The 20,793-nt window shown below is 43.1% G+C and overlaps 1 protein-coding gene across 1 annotated transcript in view; it reads right to left on the bottom strand.

Annotated features, from left to right (window-relative positions):
• Positions 1 to 17,522, bottom strand: part of ush2a (Usher syndrome 2A (autosomal recessive, mild)) — a 399,698-nt gene extending 382,176 nt beyond the window's left edge. The window contains exons 1-2 of the mRNA XM_036594065.1: positions 16,990 to 17,522; positions 14,594 to 14,759 (exon numbers count right to left, since the gene is read on the bottom strand). Of these exons, the coding sequence (XP_036449958.1) occupies positions 14,594 to 14,759; positions 16,990 to 17,522 (699 nt within the window). The remainder of the gene's footprint in view (positions 1 to 14,593; positions 14,760 to 16,989) is intronic.
• Between the last annotated feature and the right edge of the window lie 3,271 nt (positions 17,523 to 20,793).

A 20,793-nucleotide genomic window follows, 5' to 3' on the forward strand; every position in this document is an offset into this window, starting at 1 on the left:
TACCTTATTATCAGTATGACAATGTTAATATACAGTCAGTGTAGCTCTTGTTGCCCAGCAGTTCGTGTTTCACTGTTTTTTCTCATAAAACTGACAAACACTGTTGTGGCAGAGCGGCACTGACGTCATCGATAGGCTGGCGGTGCACGTCAGGCTGAGAGTGCATATCTGCAGCCAGACCCTTCTCGGATTTTGCAACAACTGTTTTTTTCCCCGACATCAACCATTTTTTTCTTTTAAATGTGACTGAGCTAGACTCAAATTGCAGTTATCATCTATGATGAACATCAGGACCGCAGTGGAAAGTCTGGGACTCTTGATAAACATGCAGGAATGTTCCCTTACCTTTACTGTCAAATAAACTAAGACAAACTAAGTTTAAAAAGACAAATACCAATACTTTCAAGAATGTTCGATTAGTCTCAGGGCAAGCAGAGCCTTTCCTTTATCTCTAAAGGCTTCTTTTGTGTGCGTGTGTTAGCCCTGAGTTACGATGACCTGTCTGGAACGCTGCCCTATGAGATCAGGCCTGTGAGGAGATCGCTTCAGCGCTGGAGCAGATTATTAGCCGGCCATTCTGTGGAGCTTTTAGCAACTTCATAATCAGCAGGTGCTGACATCTTAAAAGCTGCTCTCAGCTTTCAAACTGAAAAAGGCATATTTGATCTGCAGAGGGAATTACCAGAATGCACTACAAATTTATGTAATCGCTTAGAGAAGAATGGCAGTTTCGGAATCAGGTATCCAACCAGAATCAGAGCGAGAACACCTGCTGAAACCTCCTGCACCAACGCAAAAGCTCTACAGAAGTCATAATATGAAAACGGTGAAAATCTAGGTAACTAAGTGTTCTTAGTAAACATGCCATTTGGTTTGAAATGCCATAAAGCAGCACTACACCCAAAAATTCAATGAATGGAAGGGATTAGATGCCATGCCTCCTCTGTGTAATGCTAACTGGAGCCCAGTAGCTTTCATTAGCACTAACTTAGCATTTGGTATTCCTCAGGGTTTAGTATTGCTTTAACAGCGCTCTCACCATTTCTAAGCCTTTTTGTTTTTCTCTCCACGGAGGTGAACGAGTGCTCAGGGTTAAAGAAGGGACGCAGAGTCAGTATGGCGTACCTGCTGCGTCATTGCCTTTCTCACTAAAGCTCGCTTTGAGCCGTCGGGGGAAACTCTATCGGCTGACATTAAAAAAGACAAAAAGCGTATAAAGGTCCTCCGTTTGCTGGGGGTGGGGAAGGGAAAAGCTGGAGCGGTGGGCCCTCAAACTCTCGTCTGCACCTTCCCTGAACTTCAGCTGGTCGTTTCGATCTAAAATACTTTTTTGTTCTAAAAAGCTTTTATGACTCGTTAAAGGGAATAAAATGGAGGATCATTTTTAAATCTGTAGGTTCTGCAGATTCTGGTATAAAATGAATAGCAGTATGATGCTTTATAGGGACGCAGCAATGCAATATATTGTATCAAACTGTATTGCAGCTTATCATATTGGCTTGTATCGTATCGTTGTATCATGACTAGCAAGTTGGCTTGTGGCTATCACGTTAGCTTGGGCTAACATTAGCTTGTGGCAGAGCGTTAGATGGGGACACTTCAAAGCACTTTTGTTTCTTTTGTTTCAAACACTGTACTTTTATAAAGGTTAAATGCTGTAATAAACAGAAAATGGAAACTTTAACATGTTAATATCAGGAGTGGACAGTAACGAAGTAAATGTAATTCGTTGCTGTACTTAAGTAGTTTATTTGTGTATCTTTACTGAAGTTTTTCCATTTTGGTGACTTTTTACTTTCACTCCACTACATTTCAAAGTCAAATATCTTACTTTTTTCTTCACTACATTATGAAAAATCTGTCGTTCCTTTTGGTTTATGTGTGTATAAAAACATAACATGTCAAAACGAAAGAAGTGCAAAGCAAGAGCACCAATCAGGGCACAGCGGTCACTTTGTTTTGAGCTTGTTTTGACCTGTTGGTCATACCGACCCAGTGCAGCACACGGTTCAACATCAGTGCAGCAGCGTAAAATTTTGGGAGAGTCTATTCAACATAAATGATGAACTAACCTAACTTTGTGTAAACAGACCACAATATAGAAATATGTACACATATGCAGTTGTGACTGACGTGTCTTTTTTCTGAATTTATACAAACACATTTCATTTTATAGTAAATTAGTTTTTCCAGTTTATGTTTATGAACAGAGACCTACAGATGCAGTTTAGTGAAGGAAACTCATTTGAGAATCTGAGATTAAAGCAAGTTTTTATTAAATGTAAATTTGATTAAATTTAAACTTGAGTTAAAGTAGAGATCTAAACAAGCACATGGTTTGTGTACTTCATCAACCACTGGTTAATATAAGGTGCATTTTCTAGCCACTCTTTATTTCTGCCGGATCAAAAAATGGAAGCACACCCCAACTCAGCTCCCAGGCCCCCCTGTTCATTTCATCCCTTTATATGATAGAACTCAATACGAGACATTATGGGAACCCATGCAAGCTTTCTCAAGGTCATGGTTAATGTCATGGGGGTCTTCAACAATCAAACAGAAAACAATGAGCAGATTTTTCAAAAGGAACACATTTTGTCTTACCTAGGCTAAGCTCAGTGGGCGAATTAGCAAGCCTAGCTAACTTTTTAATTCAAACATGTTTTGAGAGATCAGAGCGTACGGTACATACACTTCGTCTATCACTGTATGAATTCTCATATTTGTTCACTGAAATGTTCAGTCACTGTGTGTAATATTAAGGGAATTTCTTTGGGGAATTTCAAATTGTATTTACTGAACATATCAGAATATGTACGTTTATCAATATACCACAGGTAGAGACGTTACTCTTATTTTCATGTTGAAGAAATATGATTGAGGCAACATGGGAATATAGAACCCTTTTGTCAGGTGTTACACTCCTAGAATTTTACCATTTCATGAATACGTAATAAGCCCAAAAATGGCAAACGGCAAACAGCCACCAAGACATATGAACTATGATCATTATTTTTTTGGTATATCGTAATACATCATTACTGTCTGGTCATACTCGATATCAACTAGCCTTCATACTGACCACCCCTACTTTGTTTCAAAGCTACACAAAGGAAATGAAGTTCATCATAATTCCACAGGGGAAAATCCATGTTTTCATACAAACAGATCTGACCTCACAAGCCACAGCTTTATATCAAAAATGATGCCTTGCCCTTTTGACCTGAGCCATAAACCAGGGCAGCGACAGCAGCCTAACCCGGAGTTGAGGTGCTTTCAGCAGCCTGAGTGACAAAACGTTCCACGATAAAGCCCTTTCCATTTCAGTGCTGGAGGAGCTGTCAGGACCCCGAGAAATATTCCACTCCGGATGAGGGTATCAGCGCAGGCAATCCCTGGCTTTTTTTTTTTTTTAAGCATGTTGCTGATACCTGCCCAAGCCCAGCCCTTCTATCTGTGCAGACACTCACACACAAAGATGTTTTATTTATGGCGTGCGCTCCAGCTTTGGTGAGACGGGCCCTTATCATTTAAATGAAGCCAAAATGTTTCCTCCCTTGTAATTTATTACATCATCACATGTTCCGTAATGCACCCAGGCCGACTCGGCCCGTCACGTGAAATATAACTGTCTGGCCGAGGAAGCCGCTGGAGCTCCGGCACTGATGCCGGCGACTCGCCCTGGAGCCGGACGCTTCTCCTCAATGTCCGCCATTACACGGCGGAGGAGGCGGCTGACGAACAGCCAATTTCCCCTTTATCACATTAACGCAGCCATGAGAGAGCAACATTTGTTCTACTCAAGTACACTAAAGCCACAATTACCAATCTCACATATACATGTTTTATATCAGCCCTTCCTTCTCCTGCGATGAGGGTGGCAACGATATATTAGCACTAGCATGACAGTTTATTTAAGAAAAGAAAATTGTCTCAGTGGCGCGGGAGAAGGCGGAAATATATAAGGCAAAGTGTCAGTGCTTTTAATAAAGGTAATAACTCTTTGAAGGCTATGCTTTAAGCGGAAAGCATATCAGAGATCTATTTTCTCTCCCCTCCCTCCCTCACCGTGACCGAGAGGAACAGGAATCATTTTCGCTAACTAGCTCACGAGGCCGGGCTTTTGGCTTCAGGTTTTTTCCTACATGGTGCCGTGTCCGTGACAAATGTCCTACTCTTATTAAAACAAGTGCTTTCTTCATAATCCCAAAAGGTCTTTGCAAAGGCCTCTGAGTCTGCCTCGCTGCCTCACACTGATTAGGGATGTCTGAGGTGTTTGCAAGCAAAATGATGACGCTACTGTATGTGCCTACCATGAAAACCTTCGGAAATCAGAGGGATTTTGCTATGGTTCGTACTAGCCTGTTTGAGTGGCATGGTTCTTGAGCATGAGTGAACGTGTACAACTTCAGAACAAGGAAAAGTAAAAAAGAAAATCAATAAAAAACAGGCTTGGCTGATGTCTTACACTGTGCATTATGATATTACCACCTTGGGGGCTTTGTATAGCCTTACATCAATAACCTGGAGCAGAATGAACCACAAGAAGTCTTTCAATAGGAAAGATAAAGTATTCACTGTGCACTTTACACTGTAATATTGATGCAATTCCAAGGTACTTATGTCTATACTCACTGTGCTTTTAGACTACCTCATACCACTCAGTGCCTGCTGTCATATAAATACAACAAATCTGCCTCATATGCCATGTAAATATGCAAATAGATATACTTTCATTTTATTTCTCTTGTACTTCAACTTATGTCTAGGTTTATTTTCTATTTTTTTTTTCCATTTTCTGCATAGTGTATGTACGTTTATGTGCAATTATATGTCTTCCTACTGAAACACTGCAATTTCCTGTTGGGATAAATAAAGTTCTGTCTGTCTGTCTGTCAAGTATCTGCAACAAGAGAACATTTCCCATCTCCTAATAAATCAGTTCACCCCAAAATACTAACACAGCTAACAAGACCTGCAAGCATCTCGCGTGTAAAGTGCTTCTAGAGCTTTAATCTGAAAATGTGGTATAATGAATACAGCTAGAGAATTTTCCTTCCGGGACCTGGTCCGACACACAACACATTTTGCATCCAAACCTGACCCTAACCGGACAAAATCTGACCCAACCCGAACCAAACCTGACATGTCCAGTGAGATCCCATCAGGTCTGACAACTATTTAAAGTGGTAAATGCTTCTACACTCGTATATAAATAGAGCTGAACCCAAAAGAACCTTTCAACAGACCAGTGGTTTCCAAAGTCAGTTCTAGGGACTCAATGCTCTGAACACAGTCTCTATTCTCTAATACACCTGACACAGCACACGAGGGGCTCGTTAATTAGTGAATGAGTTAAATCAGGTGTGTTGGATTAGATAAAGCACAAAAATATACATAATGTGGAGTAGGACTAGAACTGGGAACCCCTACAACAGATGGCTCGTTAAAGAACTGGGTTGGTGTTCCCTAAAAGCCCCTAAAAGCATTACCTTGTACTAGAAGGAAAGAAGGATGAGCAATTACACGGATCTGGCAACTTGTTAAAGCAACTGAATCCTGTTACTTTCTGTTGTGCAAAAATAATGGCACAAGCTATTGTCAGTTTCTTCACAAGCAAAATGAAATTAAAAAACCTCGCTTCCTCAACTAATAAACTATTTTTGACCACGCTGACCTCTGAAGGGGTGGCTCTTCATGTAGCAGCACTGAAGATCTAATTCTAAACTGAACGGCGCCTAAACAGGACTCAACATTTCTTCCCCAATGACTATAAATAAACACCTAAGAGATACTGCACGGTATGGAGTCAGTCGGAAGTCTCTTTTAGACGGGAGAACCATCTTTAATTTTGTGATTTTACTGTGCAGCCTCTTATGCTCTTTGGAACCACCGATGGTTCCAAAACACTCTTCGTCATATTCTTCACGACTTTCATATTTCATAAGCTACATTCTAAAGGTGGGGGTCGTATGAGAGCTGTAACTGTCTTCTCTCCAGTCAAATAGATGGGTGATGTAATTTTAAACCCTTATAATAAAAGAAGCTGAACAATTTTTTTTGTTCTACTGAAAGTCGACCCATTTTTCCACAAATCTGGGCTATAAACTATAAACAGATGATGTCTCTTCAGTGATCTGCTCTGTAGCAACATGTTTATGATCATAAAACACATGTTCTGTTAATTTGAGGGGATAAATAAATAAAATAAACATTTGCATTTATTTCATGCGGTTACTGAATAATTTGCCTTAAGATTTGGTCATGTGAATTCAGATGGACAAACCAAAATATACCCTGGAGCATAAGAGGTTAAGGAAGGCCAGTTAGTTAGCTTACTAAATACTGTTAAGAGCTAAGGGCCGCTGCATACTCGTCAACTTGCTGCCAACCACTGAAACTATCTTCGTCATTTTTGCACCAGTGCACCACTATGCTCTTGCAGGTATATAATAACCTGGTATAACTGTGCTTATTTTTGTGTCTTTACTATTTATGGTAGCTGACTTCGCCAGATTACTTGTTGCACCAAATGGAGGATTTTTCCATCATCAATCTTCTGGTCCAGCCTTGGTCACACCTTTTCACAAGGTGGCACAAACTGCACATTTCTAGTGTGACTGCAAATTTAAGCTTAAAGCACTAAGTTAGCTTACAGGCTACTGTTTTGTAGGCGATTATTGTTACTGGGCTATAGTAAACTGCATTTTTGTTTGTATCAACTTCAAAGTCATTTAAGCCCTCATTCATGTTCCATGTTGGAAGATGTGTGCGTGAAAGGCTACAGAACAGCTTTATCAATGGTTGTTACTGAATTTTCAAAACTAAACAATAATACTGAGGAGAATTTGTTGTTGTCATATAGATTTTGTTGCTAAACAGAATAGATACATTGATATAATAATGTACAGATTAACTGACTGTTATTAGCAGTACCCCTCCAATATGGGGATGGAGGTTAGCTAGTTAGCCAACCCTGATGCAAAGTATTTCTTCTACATTTGAGATTAGTATTTCTTGCACACGGTCCATGAAAATGTAAACACAAGTAATTAAACTATGACTGTAGCAACAGGTTGCACGTGTGATTGGTTGCATCTCATGAATTGCTGTTTATTTAAGAGTGCTGAAATGTTTATCAGCATCGTTTTAGGAGCTGACTTACTGCCTCCTGCCTTTATTTATGTAGTGCACCGAGAGCTCCTCAGGTTCATATGACTTTGCTGTACACTTTACAGATTGCAGGCACAGGGCCAGAGTGCCACGCTCAGCCCATCCATCTCCTGACAGGCCTCAGATTGAGGACGGTGCCTGACACACTGCGCGACTCATTCTGCCCACCCGCCCTCCACCACCACCACCACCACCACCAGACGTCCCTCCTGCGTCTTTCACCAACAATAAACACATGCTAACCAGGTGGACAGCAGCATGGCAGCTAAACAAAGGCGACGTAATCAGCTCCGCCGCATCTGCAAAAGCCCACAGCGCCCTGCGGCCACGACTGGTCATGTGAGTTGTCCACGGCTGTCTTCGATCTGTCCGGTCGGAGCGGGACGATTCAGGGACGCCTCGCGCCCCACAGCCATGTGCCCGTCTGTCACGGTTACTCACGCCCGGCCGGAGAGACGTAATACGCCATGAAATTCCTCATATCAACTTATGGCCATTACCAGTTTCGCAGGGAGCCCCCCCACCACTCAGCACTGCCCGGTCTGATTTATGTCCAGTCACCGCTGATTCCCGCTGACTTTAATCTGAAGAAAGACTCTTGAGAAAACTTGCCAAGAAAAGCCTGTCCCTGAGCGGACATTTAATTCTGCCTGACATTGATGGGCTGAAACACACAATAAATGCCCCTCCTATACCGATTAAACAATGCTCCACACTTTATCACTGGTGTGTTAAAACAAGCTGCTGAACCGCCTCTCTATAATTTACATACTTTCCCCCCAACCAACTTTACGCAATATTACAGTGGATGAAAAATAAGCCAGGGCTAGGAGGATCCAGGTAGAACAACCTGTGATGACTCAGTAATACTACTTCTTTCAATTAGAAAAATAATTACACAGTGGGGCTTTAAAGTGGCCTATTTTAGAGATTTTACGACTCATCTTACCTCACCTTACTTTGTACTACCTTCAAAAAGTCTTTCATAATACAGGGTGACGTGCAGAAATCTTTTACGGCCTTATATCTGGTTCAACGTTGGGTGATGATAATGTTGAACACTGTTTGTTACTTGAGTCAGTTAATTCCATATTTCTTCACTATTTTTTGGAATTGTTTTCTGCTCATAAATACTGTATAATACAGAGTAATATAAAATATCTATGTTAAGTAATGTTAAACATTAAAATAATTATTAAAATTGAAGAAATTAATTAAAACAACCAGTGTAAGATATCAGTATTGGTATCAGTAAGGTGTTTAATATCAGTGCTACATCAGGGCCAGAAATCCATATTGGTGCATCTCTAAATAGGATGTTTTGGTCAAATTACCATGGACAATCATTCTGATGTGCTAAGAAAAGTTCTTGACTCAAAATATAGTTATCCTTGGTAACAAACAGACAGTATCTTCGCGATTAGGTTAAAAAATGTCACGTGTATGGCTTTAACATTGCCATTTTTAATACCCAAAACTCGTAAAGTCAGTTTTCGGAACTCTCGGCAGCACACACTAATTTGCTGTCAACGTTTGGGGGTGATTTATACAGGGCCCATGGCCTCTCGGCTCCGGGGCCCCGCAGAGAGAGTGCCGGGGAAAGGTGGGAGCTCTTTTTTGCCTCCGTTCACCTTGCTTCACCTTCATGGATGCTGCCAATCAGTCTCCATCACTCTGGGTGGCATGAACCGCTCGGAGAGGTCAGCTGACCCACCGCCGGAGCCGGACAGAGCAGGCCGACGCTGGTGCTGATGTCTCCTCTGCTGGACCTGCACTCTCTAACTTTACTAAAAGTTTACTCACGGAACACGCTGGTTCAGAGTAACTGTACACAAGACATGGTGGGCAAGATAAACAGCCGTAATACAATCAAGCTGTTTTTTCTCCTTTGGTAAAGTTTTGCATTCAGTTTACTTCCAATATACGATTAGCAAACGGCAAATCAAAGGTCTGCCTGAAATTTGTAATAGGCGCTATAACAATGACCATTCAAATGAAAATCAGCATCACACCACAAATCCAACCATATCCACATCAATGCAGCCAGACAACAGCCAGCATAGGGTTTACTGTCTCCCTGGTCAGGATTGCATTACTAAATGCTCCTTCATACTCCATAGCTGCGCGAACAGACGCTTCCAGGCCTTTCTAACATGCTCTTTTCTTCCTCCCTCCACTGACTAGACTTGAGACAGCACAGCCCAAACACCCCTCACATCCCCCCATCCTCTATTCAGCAGTGCTCTGGCTGGAGGGGCCTGGGCCACGGGCTTGCTGGCCTACATTTCTCTGGGTGGGGGGAGAGGTTCACACAGGGTGATGAGCCATGTGCACATTCGGGTTAAGAGCTCGAGACTTAGCAGCTCCTGGCCAAAACAAAAACGTCCCCCGAGAACGTCCGTCCGCCACAGTGCATGTTTGCCGGATCGAAATGCCACGGCCGAGGCCTAGGCCCTGGTGGAAGCTCTAATTGTGCGTGAAAATGTTCATTAACTTGTCGGATTCTCCCCAAGTTCGAGCAGCCAAAGACAATGCAGCAACAGCCGCAGGAGAACTGGTCTGCTGATACGCTGCAAAGGAAACCACACTTTTTTCTCTGAGATATGAGCTCTGATGTCCCTTGAATTAAATTTTAAATTAGAACGGCCTGTACCAAGATCAGCTTGTAAGATGCTGGTTTAAGACCACATCAGGGAAGAATCTGATGAATACTTCGATACCACAGATGAAAAGGTTCACTAAGAGCATACCATCCCCATTTTAGTTTTTGTGCATGACTTGAAAACTGCAGCTGCTCTTTACATTGAGTGAACATTTCATGATGAATAAACTGCTTCAACTGATCCAAAATCATTTCATTAAAAGTTAAGGATGTTTTTTCCTTTTCTTGTTAAGTTACCATTTTGGGGATGATGTTTTGTTCCAAAAGTGATGATACACAAGAACAGTAGATGTCAGCAGACAGACCGCGGTCCGAATGCTGACCCAATATTTATGTAAACAACTTAACCAAAGGCAGCTCATCAGAACAGAGACTACACATCAGTTCAGAAAGCAAATAACTTCACATCCTTCACATAACTTGACATCTTTAATTTTATTTACTATTTCTGGTAGTGAAGCATCGAAATGACTTGTTAGTGAGACAGCCACAAAAAACAGAATGAACAGAGAACTCTAAACTGATGTATTTCGTCTGCTCAGAGCTTGCGGTGCTAATCAAAAGTTCAAACATGAAATGCCAATGCAAAACAGATTACTTTGAATTAATCTGCCCATAAAATTCAGTTCTATGGACAAATAAAACAAACTGAAAGCTCAGTATGAAAGATTCACCACTGTGGTTGCATATTCCCACACAAGACACAAGACGCTTATTAAGAGTAGCCTATATTTATTTTTATTTATTTTTATTTTAGTTCAATGAAGGACATGAAAGACAGCATTTTCTGTTGAGGACAAATATTTGAAAAAGTTTTTCAAAAGAGTTTTTTCTATTTCCTTTTTTTGCCAAACAACAGCCAATGGTCCTACATTTTAACTCATTAAATTCTAAATTATGCCTAAAAAACAGCTCATCACAATATATTTGATGTGTCTCATTTTATTTCATTAGTTAACCGAACTAATCATTAACGGTTAAGCATTTAAAAGGTAACCACTGTCACCAATTTCTCTGGACCTTTGTGAGCGAGAAATTATTTTACTGGACCTTCACAAGTTTTAGTTCAATATAGCTGCACTAAAATATATTTTTATATATTTTATATGTTTTTTAGCAGGCCTAAAAATGCATGTCAGGTTTTTAAGTCAAAACCATTAAAATTAAACTTAACTGAACAATTTTTGTGACGTGTAATAACATAATGCAAGCTGCCAACTAATCACTGCTGATTCACTAAGAGCAAGAACTGAAATCAACTATTGTTTTTCAACATTAAATTTAATCGATTAAAAACTGAAATCGATCATTGTTTTTCAACATTAAATGTAATCGATTAATTGTGACGGTCCCACTTTAAAGTTACACTAGATCTCTACACAAGCCAGTCAACCCCAGCCTTCAGCACTCAGCATTACGGCATGTTTTTACATTGAAACCAAACCCATGGGCTGAAAAGTGAGAGCAGACATAACAATGTCTGGCAAACTGATACAACAAAAAGGACAAGCTGCTGGCTGGGGATGATTACTTCAGTAGTGTCTTATCAAGGAGCTCTGTTACATCAAAAGAGCCGTGACCTCTTAGTGCTCGGACATTTCGCGTTTCCGTGAGCGAATTCCGTTACAACAAGCTGGCTAGCGGCTGCCCTCATGACACGTATTGATATGATAATGCTGGTTTACCAACTTAGCCCTGCAGGGCCTGGTCTAATCACAAAGGCTCCTTAGCGTTTAGTGCATTTCTGAACTTTCCCTTTCCTTTCAGGCGCAGAGACCTGCCACAGCTCGTCAGCTAACTGACATGCTAACTGACATAGTGACAAGAGAAAGAGTTCTATATGCTACACTTACTTCTCCGTGTGAATCCCTAGCCACTCACGACTTGCTTGATCTCAATTACAGCGCACATCCGCAGAGAGCCGAACGGCCAACAATGAGCGATGCTCCAAAACAATCGGCAAGAGCCCACTGTCACTTCTCATTGTCATCTGAAGGGGCCACATGAAAGGGATATCATTCTCCTCCTCTCCTCGACGTACTCCCGCTCATTATAATGACTAGGGACAAGCACCTGCAGATCAGCTCCTCAGTTCTTCCTCCTTCCCCGGAGCCCTTCTAAACACTATAATGTTATATTCCTTTTGAGCAGTTTCCCCCCAGCTCTTTGCTACGCCTTTGAGTTTCCTCAGACTACAGAGACTTCCAGAAGAGCCTTCCAGGTAGACAGTGGCCTGACAGGCAGCTCAAGTATTTGGCTCCTTGATTTTGACCAAACTTGAACTGGCAGAGAGGAACGTGGCTATAAATACAACCAAAAGAACAGCTTGACGGCAGGAAGGTGAATACGCTGCTGTTTCAGGGGGAGCAAAAGGTAGAAAAAAATGGAAATGTTACTTTCAGCTTAAGATTCTTGGGAAAAGAAGCTCTATTATTAGTAGAGCATTGTTTTAAGAACTATAAGCACAAGACAAAGAATAACAAAGCCTAGGCCTTTCACACTTATTACATAATCACCTGATAATTATTTGAACTGACCTTCAGGGGCAGTGGTGAGTAATGTTTGTTTATTTGAGCTTGGGCTGTGGTCACTTCAGACTTGTCTTTTAATAGTAACACAATGAACTAAAAGGACCACGTTCATTTGAATTATTTAAACAGCAATTAATTCTCAGCTAAAAATGTCATGATTGTGACAGGCCTAATATAGTCAAACATCTACATCGCTTCGGCCCAGGGGGGAGCTCTGACCACACCTGAAAATCTTCATTAACTTTTCAAATTTAGAGCACCCCAGCGCTCCCACTACAATCCTCCCTCCTTTAAAACAGTTTGCTCCATCTGTTGATCTACAAATAAGTAGACAGAACAGAATCAGGGATTGCCCAGTATGCCCAACTAATCAACATTTTCAAATCAACACATTTACGGCATTTGGCAGACGCTCTTATCCAGAGCGACTTACGATATGATCATTATACACAGGTAGGTGAAGGTAATGTTAGGAGTCTTGCCCAAGGACTCTTATTGGTATAGTGTAGGGTGCTGACCCAGGCAGGGGATTGAGCCCTAGTCTACAGTATACAAGGCAGAGGAGTTACCCACTACACAATATTTAATTTACACCAACCACAATATTTAATCAATAGCCAATATCAATCCATTGCTTTCCACTTTGCATTAGTCCAGAGTAACTAAACCTTGACTGAAAGACTAGATAATCATCGTCTTGTTCTAAAATGATGTGCGCCTATGAGGAGTGTGCATCACGCCCATATATTACCTGGACTGGTCTCCACAGAGGCTGCTGCACAGAGCGAGTTTCATTTCGTGCATATAAATACGTTCACGCCCGACACGCCCGTCATCTTTTCCGAGCTTCAGTTTTGTTCTTATTGAATGCAGCACATCAACTTTTATTCGTTAAATGTTAGTTATTTGCTGAAATCAACTTGGAGAAGAGAGAACAGAAGTTTACCTAATTGCTGTTCCTGAAATTTGTTTTTTCCTTTTTTCGAGACCAGATGGATAGTTCCACTCCATCCTCTCATTGAAACAGCACTGACAGAAGAGAGGGAGGCGGGGCCCTTGCGCAGTTCGCAAGGCCCTACACAGCGTGTGTAGTGAGCGTACAGGGCCGAGCGGCTCTCTATACGGAGGTAGCAGCTGAAAATGGGCTAATTTTCTCCCTGTCGTAGTCTGCCTAGATTGCAGATGGAAGTCTGACTGGGCAGCTAAGATAGGTCTATGAGCCTTAGACACAGCTGTCACCAAACAAGGAACTTATTATCTATGAATTGTGGGTAGGATCTCATTATCATAATAATGTTTTCTGTCCCAGAAGTCAACCTGCTATTCGTAATCGGAACGACTGCAATTTAAAGCCATGATAATCACTGCCATTGAAAGATAATACTCTCTGCAGACAGACCTCTCTGTTCGCCTACAATACCGATGATGGCCCCGTCTCTCCTCGCCCCTTTCTCTCGATTCATTTACCAACACAGAGATACTGCCAGTCACTTACAATGCTGAACAGCGCGAGGGCGCCAAGACTCATGGGCCTGGCAGTATAAAGAAAGGCACTAGGCATGAAAAGGTTTCTGAGGCTGATAAAGAAGCGGTTCGCGGAGCATATCAATCACTTCTTTGCTGTCAATGACCTGTATTTGCATCAGAATAACATCAGCAGAAATTACCCTCACACGAAAACAAAAACGTTATCACGGGCCACGTGCTCCGACACATTTTAACACGACTGCTTGGTCCGCGGGCTTGTTTATGAAGTGATCGGCTGGGTTGTAGTAATATGTATGCAGGAAAGGGTGTGGAAGGAGACAGCCCTCCCTCTCTGCCCCCACAGCTGTGGGAAAGCAGATGTTTACTCCTGTAATTAACGCCTTCCGTTCATGCATCTTGTCCAGGCCGGAAATCTGTTGTGACACGGGTTCAGCGTGAACCTGCTGCAGGTTTTCCGACACAATATTAATATCAATATTTTCCACTGGCTAATTACTGGGAATATGGATGGACAAGGATTAGCGCCCGCCGCAGCCGCCTTGTAGATGAGGTCTGATCAAGCAGATTAGACCGTTTGATAGCTTTTGGGCCTGTGTCGAAAGCGATTAATCAACGCTGCCATAGACAGTGCAATGTATTTCAGTATACGGTGGTGTGATCAGGCTTCTAAATACATTGTGGCCTGTTTCCCTGAGTTTGGTGACCTGCTGGCACCTAGCCAACTGAAACAGCTTCCTACCTGTAGCGCCAGGTGCGTCCACTGGCCTATAATGATGTGTCCTGCAGTCCTCATAGTTATGGAGAAGTTCTGACCAGTCTGGCTGCCATAGCGGAACTGGACGTCTGTCTCCGAGACCGTCAGAAGAAGCACCAGTCTGTCTGTGGCGCTCTTCTCAAACACAGTCCTGTGCAATGGGAAAAAGGAACAAGTGGTTAAAACATTGGTTCTAGTCCCGGTTCTGTGAATTCTCTTTTCTAAAACACTTGACCCAGCTCATGAGGACTTTCATAATAATCTGATTAGGTAATTACTTGATAAAAGCCATTTTTATTGCCATTATTGTCATTAAATTTACGGTTCATTTCAATCAAAAGCTTGAAAGTCACACCTACCAGGTATCGCATCATTCTAACACAACTGCACAATTATTTTCAGACAAGAACTGGAAGAATTCCTTCTTTATTATGATTGAAAATACAGACAAACATTTGGAGCTTTTAAAATGTGGTTTCTTTACCACTGTCTTGTCTTTGAATACAACAGGGGGCAACACACAATTTCCTGTACAGCTAAAGTGAAAATGGAAAGCCTTGTTTGTTCATATGTATAGTGCGTGAACATGGTGTTGGAAATCGCTTACAGTCTGAGGTTCCTCCAGCAGGGAGTGCTGTTATCACGCAAACTGCCATATATCAGCACCAGAAGAAGCTCATGAATGCATGAGTATAACAAGTGAAGTACTTTTCAAAAGATTCTTGGTTACCCAACATTATTTAATATGTAGTTTTATTAAAGATTCATCAACACGGGTAATGCTCACAAAAGCATACAGAACAGAAAGTTGCCGAAGCTGCAGTGGACTGCGTGTAGTAGTTTTGGGGGGATTATATCGATATAATCGATAATCATGATTTTAATTTGAAAATATCACGCTAATTATTCTTAGTTATCACCAGGCCTACTTAGTTTAAAGTCTTTCAGTGGTATGCCGGAAAAGATCCAGCGCCATTCCTTACGGTACCAAACAGGAAGTGTGTGTACGCTTACATCTGAATTGAAGCCATGCTCAGTGCTCAACATGAAAAGGTGAGGCATAGCATGGGGCATTAGTAAACAATCAATATGCCCTTGAAGGTCAGCGATGAAGATCCAGCAACAGTGTTTTACAGGGATACGCCTTGGCGGCTAAAATGGGCGCCGCTCTGACATTTATGCACCTTGTATCAATACTTTCCATTTGCTGCTTCCTGTTACTTGAAAACCTCCTCATCTACTGTCAAATGAAACCCCATTACTGGCATTTTATGAGGAAATGGAAACGTTTACGAACATGGGCCACCACAGCCAATAAATCATAACGCAACATGTTTGCGCTCAAGTCAGGGCTGGCCCTCGAGTCCCGCTCGCCTTACCTGCAAGCCACGCTTTCCTGCGTGCTCCACTTGCAATTAGGCCGAGTTCCTCCGCCGGGGAAATGCTGCCGTTTTAGCATTCAATACGGCCAGCAAGGCAAGTGCTCCCAAAGCAAGTCAACGTGGTGCATATTTTTATGGCATGTTACCGAGGGGGGCTCTCCGGTTGGTATTAAACAGAGGCCCATTAATTCACTAAGAGAAGAATTAATCAACATGTACACTCGTTGTCACGGCCGCCGCCGCCACTTCAGGGAGAGAATTCCACATTCTCTTGTGCCTGTTGAACCGCCGTGACCATGCTGACTCAATTATTTATTTTTTCAATGTTGCACGCCAGTGGCCCGTCTGTCTTTTCATCCTCTACACTTGGTATAAAATGCCGAACCGGTTGTTGTTGTTCTTCGCGAGTCTCTCTCGCCCTGTCCTTTCATCCTATCACCCACTTTCAACTATATCATTTTCTGTGCCGTGGAAAAACAAAGTGGCCTTTGAGATGATGCTCTTTTTTTTTCTTCCTGCCAGAGCTCAGGAAACACTGTGGCAATTTCGTTTCATTGATCTAAAACTGGACACAGCTGGTCTTGTTTGGGGTAGAGCAGGAAAAAAAGGCAGAGAGCTTTTCTCCAACCCGACAAGACAAGTGCATTACAAATTAATTTCAAACCGACTCCTCATAGAGTGACTTATAAGCACCAGCATGTGGTCCACTGTTTTGAGGTGCACACATAAAGCAATGGCACAACCTTGGAATTATTTGTTGATGTTTTCAAGTTTATCACCACACAGGAAAGGACATTCTGAACAAAGACCTCACTGCTGGCGACCAATATGGCAAAGCCACTACATATCTGGTTCAGAACATACGAATGGTTTTGAAAGGCCAGGAAGAGAAACCGATATGTCTGATTAAGTAAGATATTAGCTCTCTAAGTGACAGCAAACACTTGCACTGCGTGTCTGATCTTCTTAAGGGAAAGTTCTGGCAGTGGAGCTACTTACATTACAGAGGCTTCCTCGGGTTTCAGCCAAACTGTTAGGGTAAATGAGCCTGCTGGGCCCAAGTTTGGACTGGAGAGGGAAGCCAAGCAACCGCTCTGGTTTCGAAACACGAAGCTGGTGGATCCGGCCTCTGCCCCCGGGCGGAGATCCTGGCTGTCGCCTGCTGGACACCCATCCGGATGGGCGGTGAGCAGGTTGGTGTAGCGTGGTGCGGAGGAGCGGTATGGGCACTCCTGGACGCAGAACTGCTGGGAACAAGTGAGAAAGTCCTCCTGTGCTCGGCCGGCCTGGCAGAAGGCGCTGCGCTCTGGGACGCCACATGTAGCCCCGGCTGGCGCCACGCTGACAGGTTTGTAGGCCGCGATGTTCTCCAGCCTGGGGAAGGAACCCTGCGGGGCCACAGGGCTGAGGGTGATGAAAAGGCCCAGGGTGTACAGTAATAACACAGTACCTTTGTGCCTAAGGAGCCAATACATCCTTGGCAGCAAAAAGGCCTCCTGATGTAGCGACGTTAAATAAGTAATGATGGTCATGCCGGAGGTGACATTTTTTCCCCTTTTTTTTTCTCTATTTAAGCAGTCCAGCGCCTTGGGTAAGGCAGCACAGCTTAATGGCACGATGTCCAAGAGGAGGTCAAAGCCTTCACATGATAGCTAGGATTTGGGCCTGCTGTGGTCCTCAGGAGAACTACAGGGGCAAAGGAAAAGAGAAATCAGATGTGAGGCATAACTTTTCAAAACATCAAATTCCAAAATCCTATCCAAGCTGTTAGGATTCCATCTGATGCAAGCGAATAATCACACCTGCCTGTGATTTGGAATTGCAGCGAGAACGACCTGAATGAAGGGCTTCCCTTACTAAGCTGCACACGTGGCAAGATTTAGAGTTATTTATATATATAAAAGAACAATACACAAACTATAAAAAGACCCGAAATTAGCCATACAAGCTACAGAGTGAAGCAGACACATGCAGGGAACATGCCACATTGTGCAAAATCAGCTGTTGACATGCTTACCTGCACCTACAGCAGTCTGTACAGTGAGACTTCACGTTTTACCGACTACGTAGTGGGTAACCCCTCTGCCTTCTACGCTGTAGACTGGGGTTCAATCAAGCACCCTACACAATACCAATAATCCTTGGGCAAGACTCTTAACACTGCCTTCACCTACCTGTGTAAAATGATCACACTAAGTCGCTCTGGATAAGAGCGTCTGCCAAATGCCGTAAATGTAAATCTCGAAGGTGGGAGGAACTTTTGAAGAGCTACAAGCATTTTAGGCAAACGTTTGAAGGCAGGCTGCTTGACATGTTTGTTTTTTAGCTGGCTAATGCAGACAGAAGCCAAACATAATGTCTGTTGTTGGCCTCTACATCAGTGGGTATGCTAGCAGTAATAATTTCAGGGATTCACAATGGTTGTATACATTGTTTGCATAATACCCTGATAGCAAGTGGACAGTGAACCACTGTCGGCCCGCTGATGGCAAAGCTAGCGCTCCGCTGGCGTTTTCTGGGCAGCCCACCGGTGTTTACGCAGAGTATTAGACAAAATTCCACTTATCACTCATTTTCCACTCACAGTCCAGTTTACTTGTTTTTCCTTTTCCTTTCTTCAGTTATACTTTGTAAATTAGTAGATTAGTAATTTTAATCCAGCCCGGTGCCCGGTGCAACAACATTCTCTATAAAATCATTTTAAATCAGGCCTAGTCATTATTTTTTCTCTTTTGTTTGAAATTGTTGTCCAAGTTTATTTTACGAATAAACGTCTCTGTGCATTTGAAACCGAATTGAGGAGATTAAAAACTACTTAGATCTTGTATGCAGGACAGTCATCAGGGTGGTCCGAGAGTGGACCAGCAGTGGCAAACAGTCAGTGGGGTACCGACCTTATGAAGCCAGCAGACCCATATATGCTGCTATCTGGGTACATGCTAGGTTAATGTAGTGACAGAACAGTGATGAAGAAAAGCAGGAGACATTGCGAGGCTGTGAGAAGCAGAGTGGCACCACAGAATAAAGCAGAACACCACGAGTAACACATTAAGAGCTCATGTTGGGCCTTTACACGCGCAGCCGGTACGGTGCCACTAAGAGACGCTCAACAGGTTGCTGCAAGTCTGTCCTGCTGGCTGTGCAGCCTTTCTGACAGACAGTCAACCCTGCAGGTCCACTACAGAATAAAAGCTCAGCCACTCTACCGCGTTAAGCGGCAGTCAGTCTGAACGTCACCGCGCTGCGTACACGCAGCCAAACGGAGCCAAACATCGATAAACGCGAATTATTGATGACAGTACGTTTAAATACTTACATAATATGAACTTTTAATGTGGACAACGAGAAGAGGAACAAATGTCGTCGTCTTACCTCAGAACGCGCTGTGTTCAAGCACACGGCCTCCGACAGGAAAGGAGATTAGGGTAGTTTGCCATCTGCTCAGCGCTCGCGCTCCAGACACGGGGAGCCGAACTTCAGCAGAAAAACTCCGAGAAAAAGAAAAAGAAAAGGTAGATTTGAAAAAGAGCTGAAAATGGCAGCTTGTCTGTCTCAGCCGTTCACCCTGTTCGGGTAAATCCAGCGTAAAGCACCTGTTGCCATCTCTCTCTCTCTCTCTCTCTCAGCCCCGCTGAAGCCCCATGTTGCTCTCGGCTCGCTTTAAGTGGCTCTTCTCTGGCTCGGGAACGCCGCTCAGCGTCGCTAGGCAACCGGCGGCTGGACCCAGTCCCACATTCAGGTGTTGAACTCCGGGAGGGGAGAAGAGGACAAAGGATTAAAGGAGGTGGGGGTGGACGAATCAATGCACAATGCGAGTATATCCACCAGGACAGGAGGGCGAGACTCCTGAAGGGCCTCGGCACCGCAGAGTTTGGCGCTCTACCTCATTTAACACACCTGACATCATCAGCTAATGAGCGAGGCCCTCAGCAGTCGGAGGCAGAGAGAAAACAACCTTTAAGGCGGCTCTGTGGCCGCGCTGGACCGGGGTCTGATCCTACCTGTCGAACATTATTCATGCGCGGGTCCACTTTATTAAGAAGCTTGTAGTTACATTCACTAACCCCTGTATTAGAAACACACCTGCCTTAAAGTTCCACTAACTGGCCACTTTATTAGAAACACCTGCCTTAAAGTTCCACTAACTGGCCGCTTTATTAGAAACACACCTGCCTTAAAGTTCCACTCACTGGCCACTTTATTAGAAACACCTGCCTTAAAGCTCCACTCCCTGGCCACTTTATTAGAAACACCTGCATTAAAGTTCCACTCCCTGGCCACTTTATTAGAAACATTTGCCTTAAACGTCCACTAACTGGCCACTTTATTAGAAACATTTGCCTTAAACCCCCACTCACTGGCCACTTTATTAGAAACACCTGCCTTAAAGTTCCACTCACTGGCCACTTTATTAGAAACACCTGCCTTAAAGCTCCACTCCCTGGCCACTTTATTAGAAACACCTGCATTAAAGTTCCACTCCCTGGCCACTTTATTAGAAACATTTGCCTTAAACGTCCACTAACTGGCCACTTTATTAGAAACATTTGCCTTAAACCCCCACTCACTGGCCACTTTATTAGAAACACCTGCATTAAAGTTCCACTCACTGGCCACTTTATTAGAAACACCTGCCTTAAAGCTCCACTCACTGGCCACTTTATTAGAAACACCTGCCTTAAACTTCCACTAACTGGCCACTTTATTAAAAACATTTGCCTTAAACTTCCACTCACTGGCCACTTTATTAGAAACACTTACCGTATGTCCACCCACTGGCTGCTTTTTCTACACACTGACCGC

Source organism: Colossoma macropomum, unplaced genomic scaffold, assembly GCF_904425465.1.
Source record: "Colossoma macropomum unplaced genomic scaffold, Colossoma_macropomum, whole genome shotgun sequence".
NCBI lineage: Eukaryota > Metazoa > Chordata > Actinopteri > Characiformes > Serrasalmidae > Colossoma > Colossoma macropomum.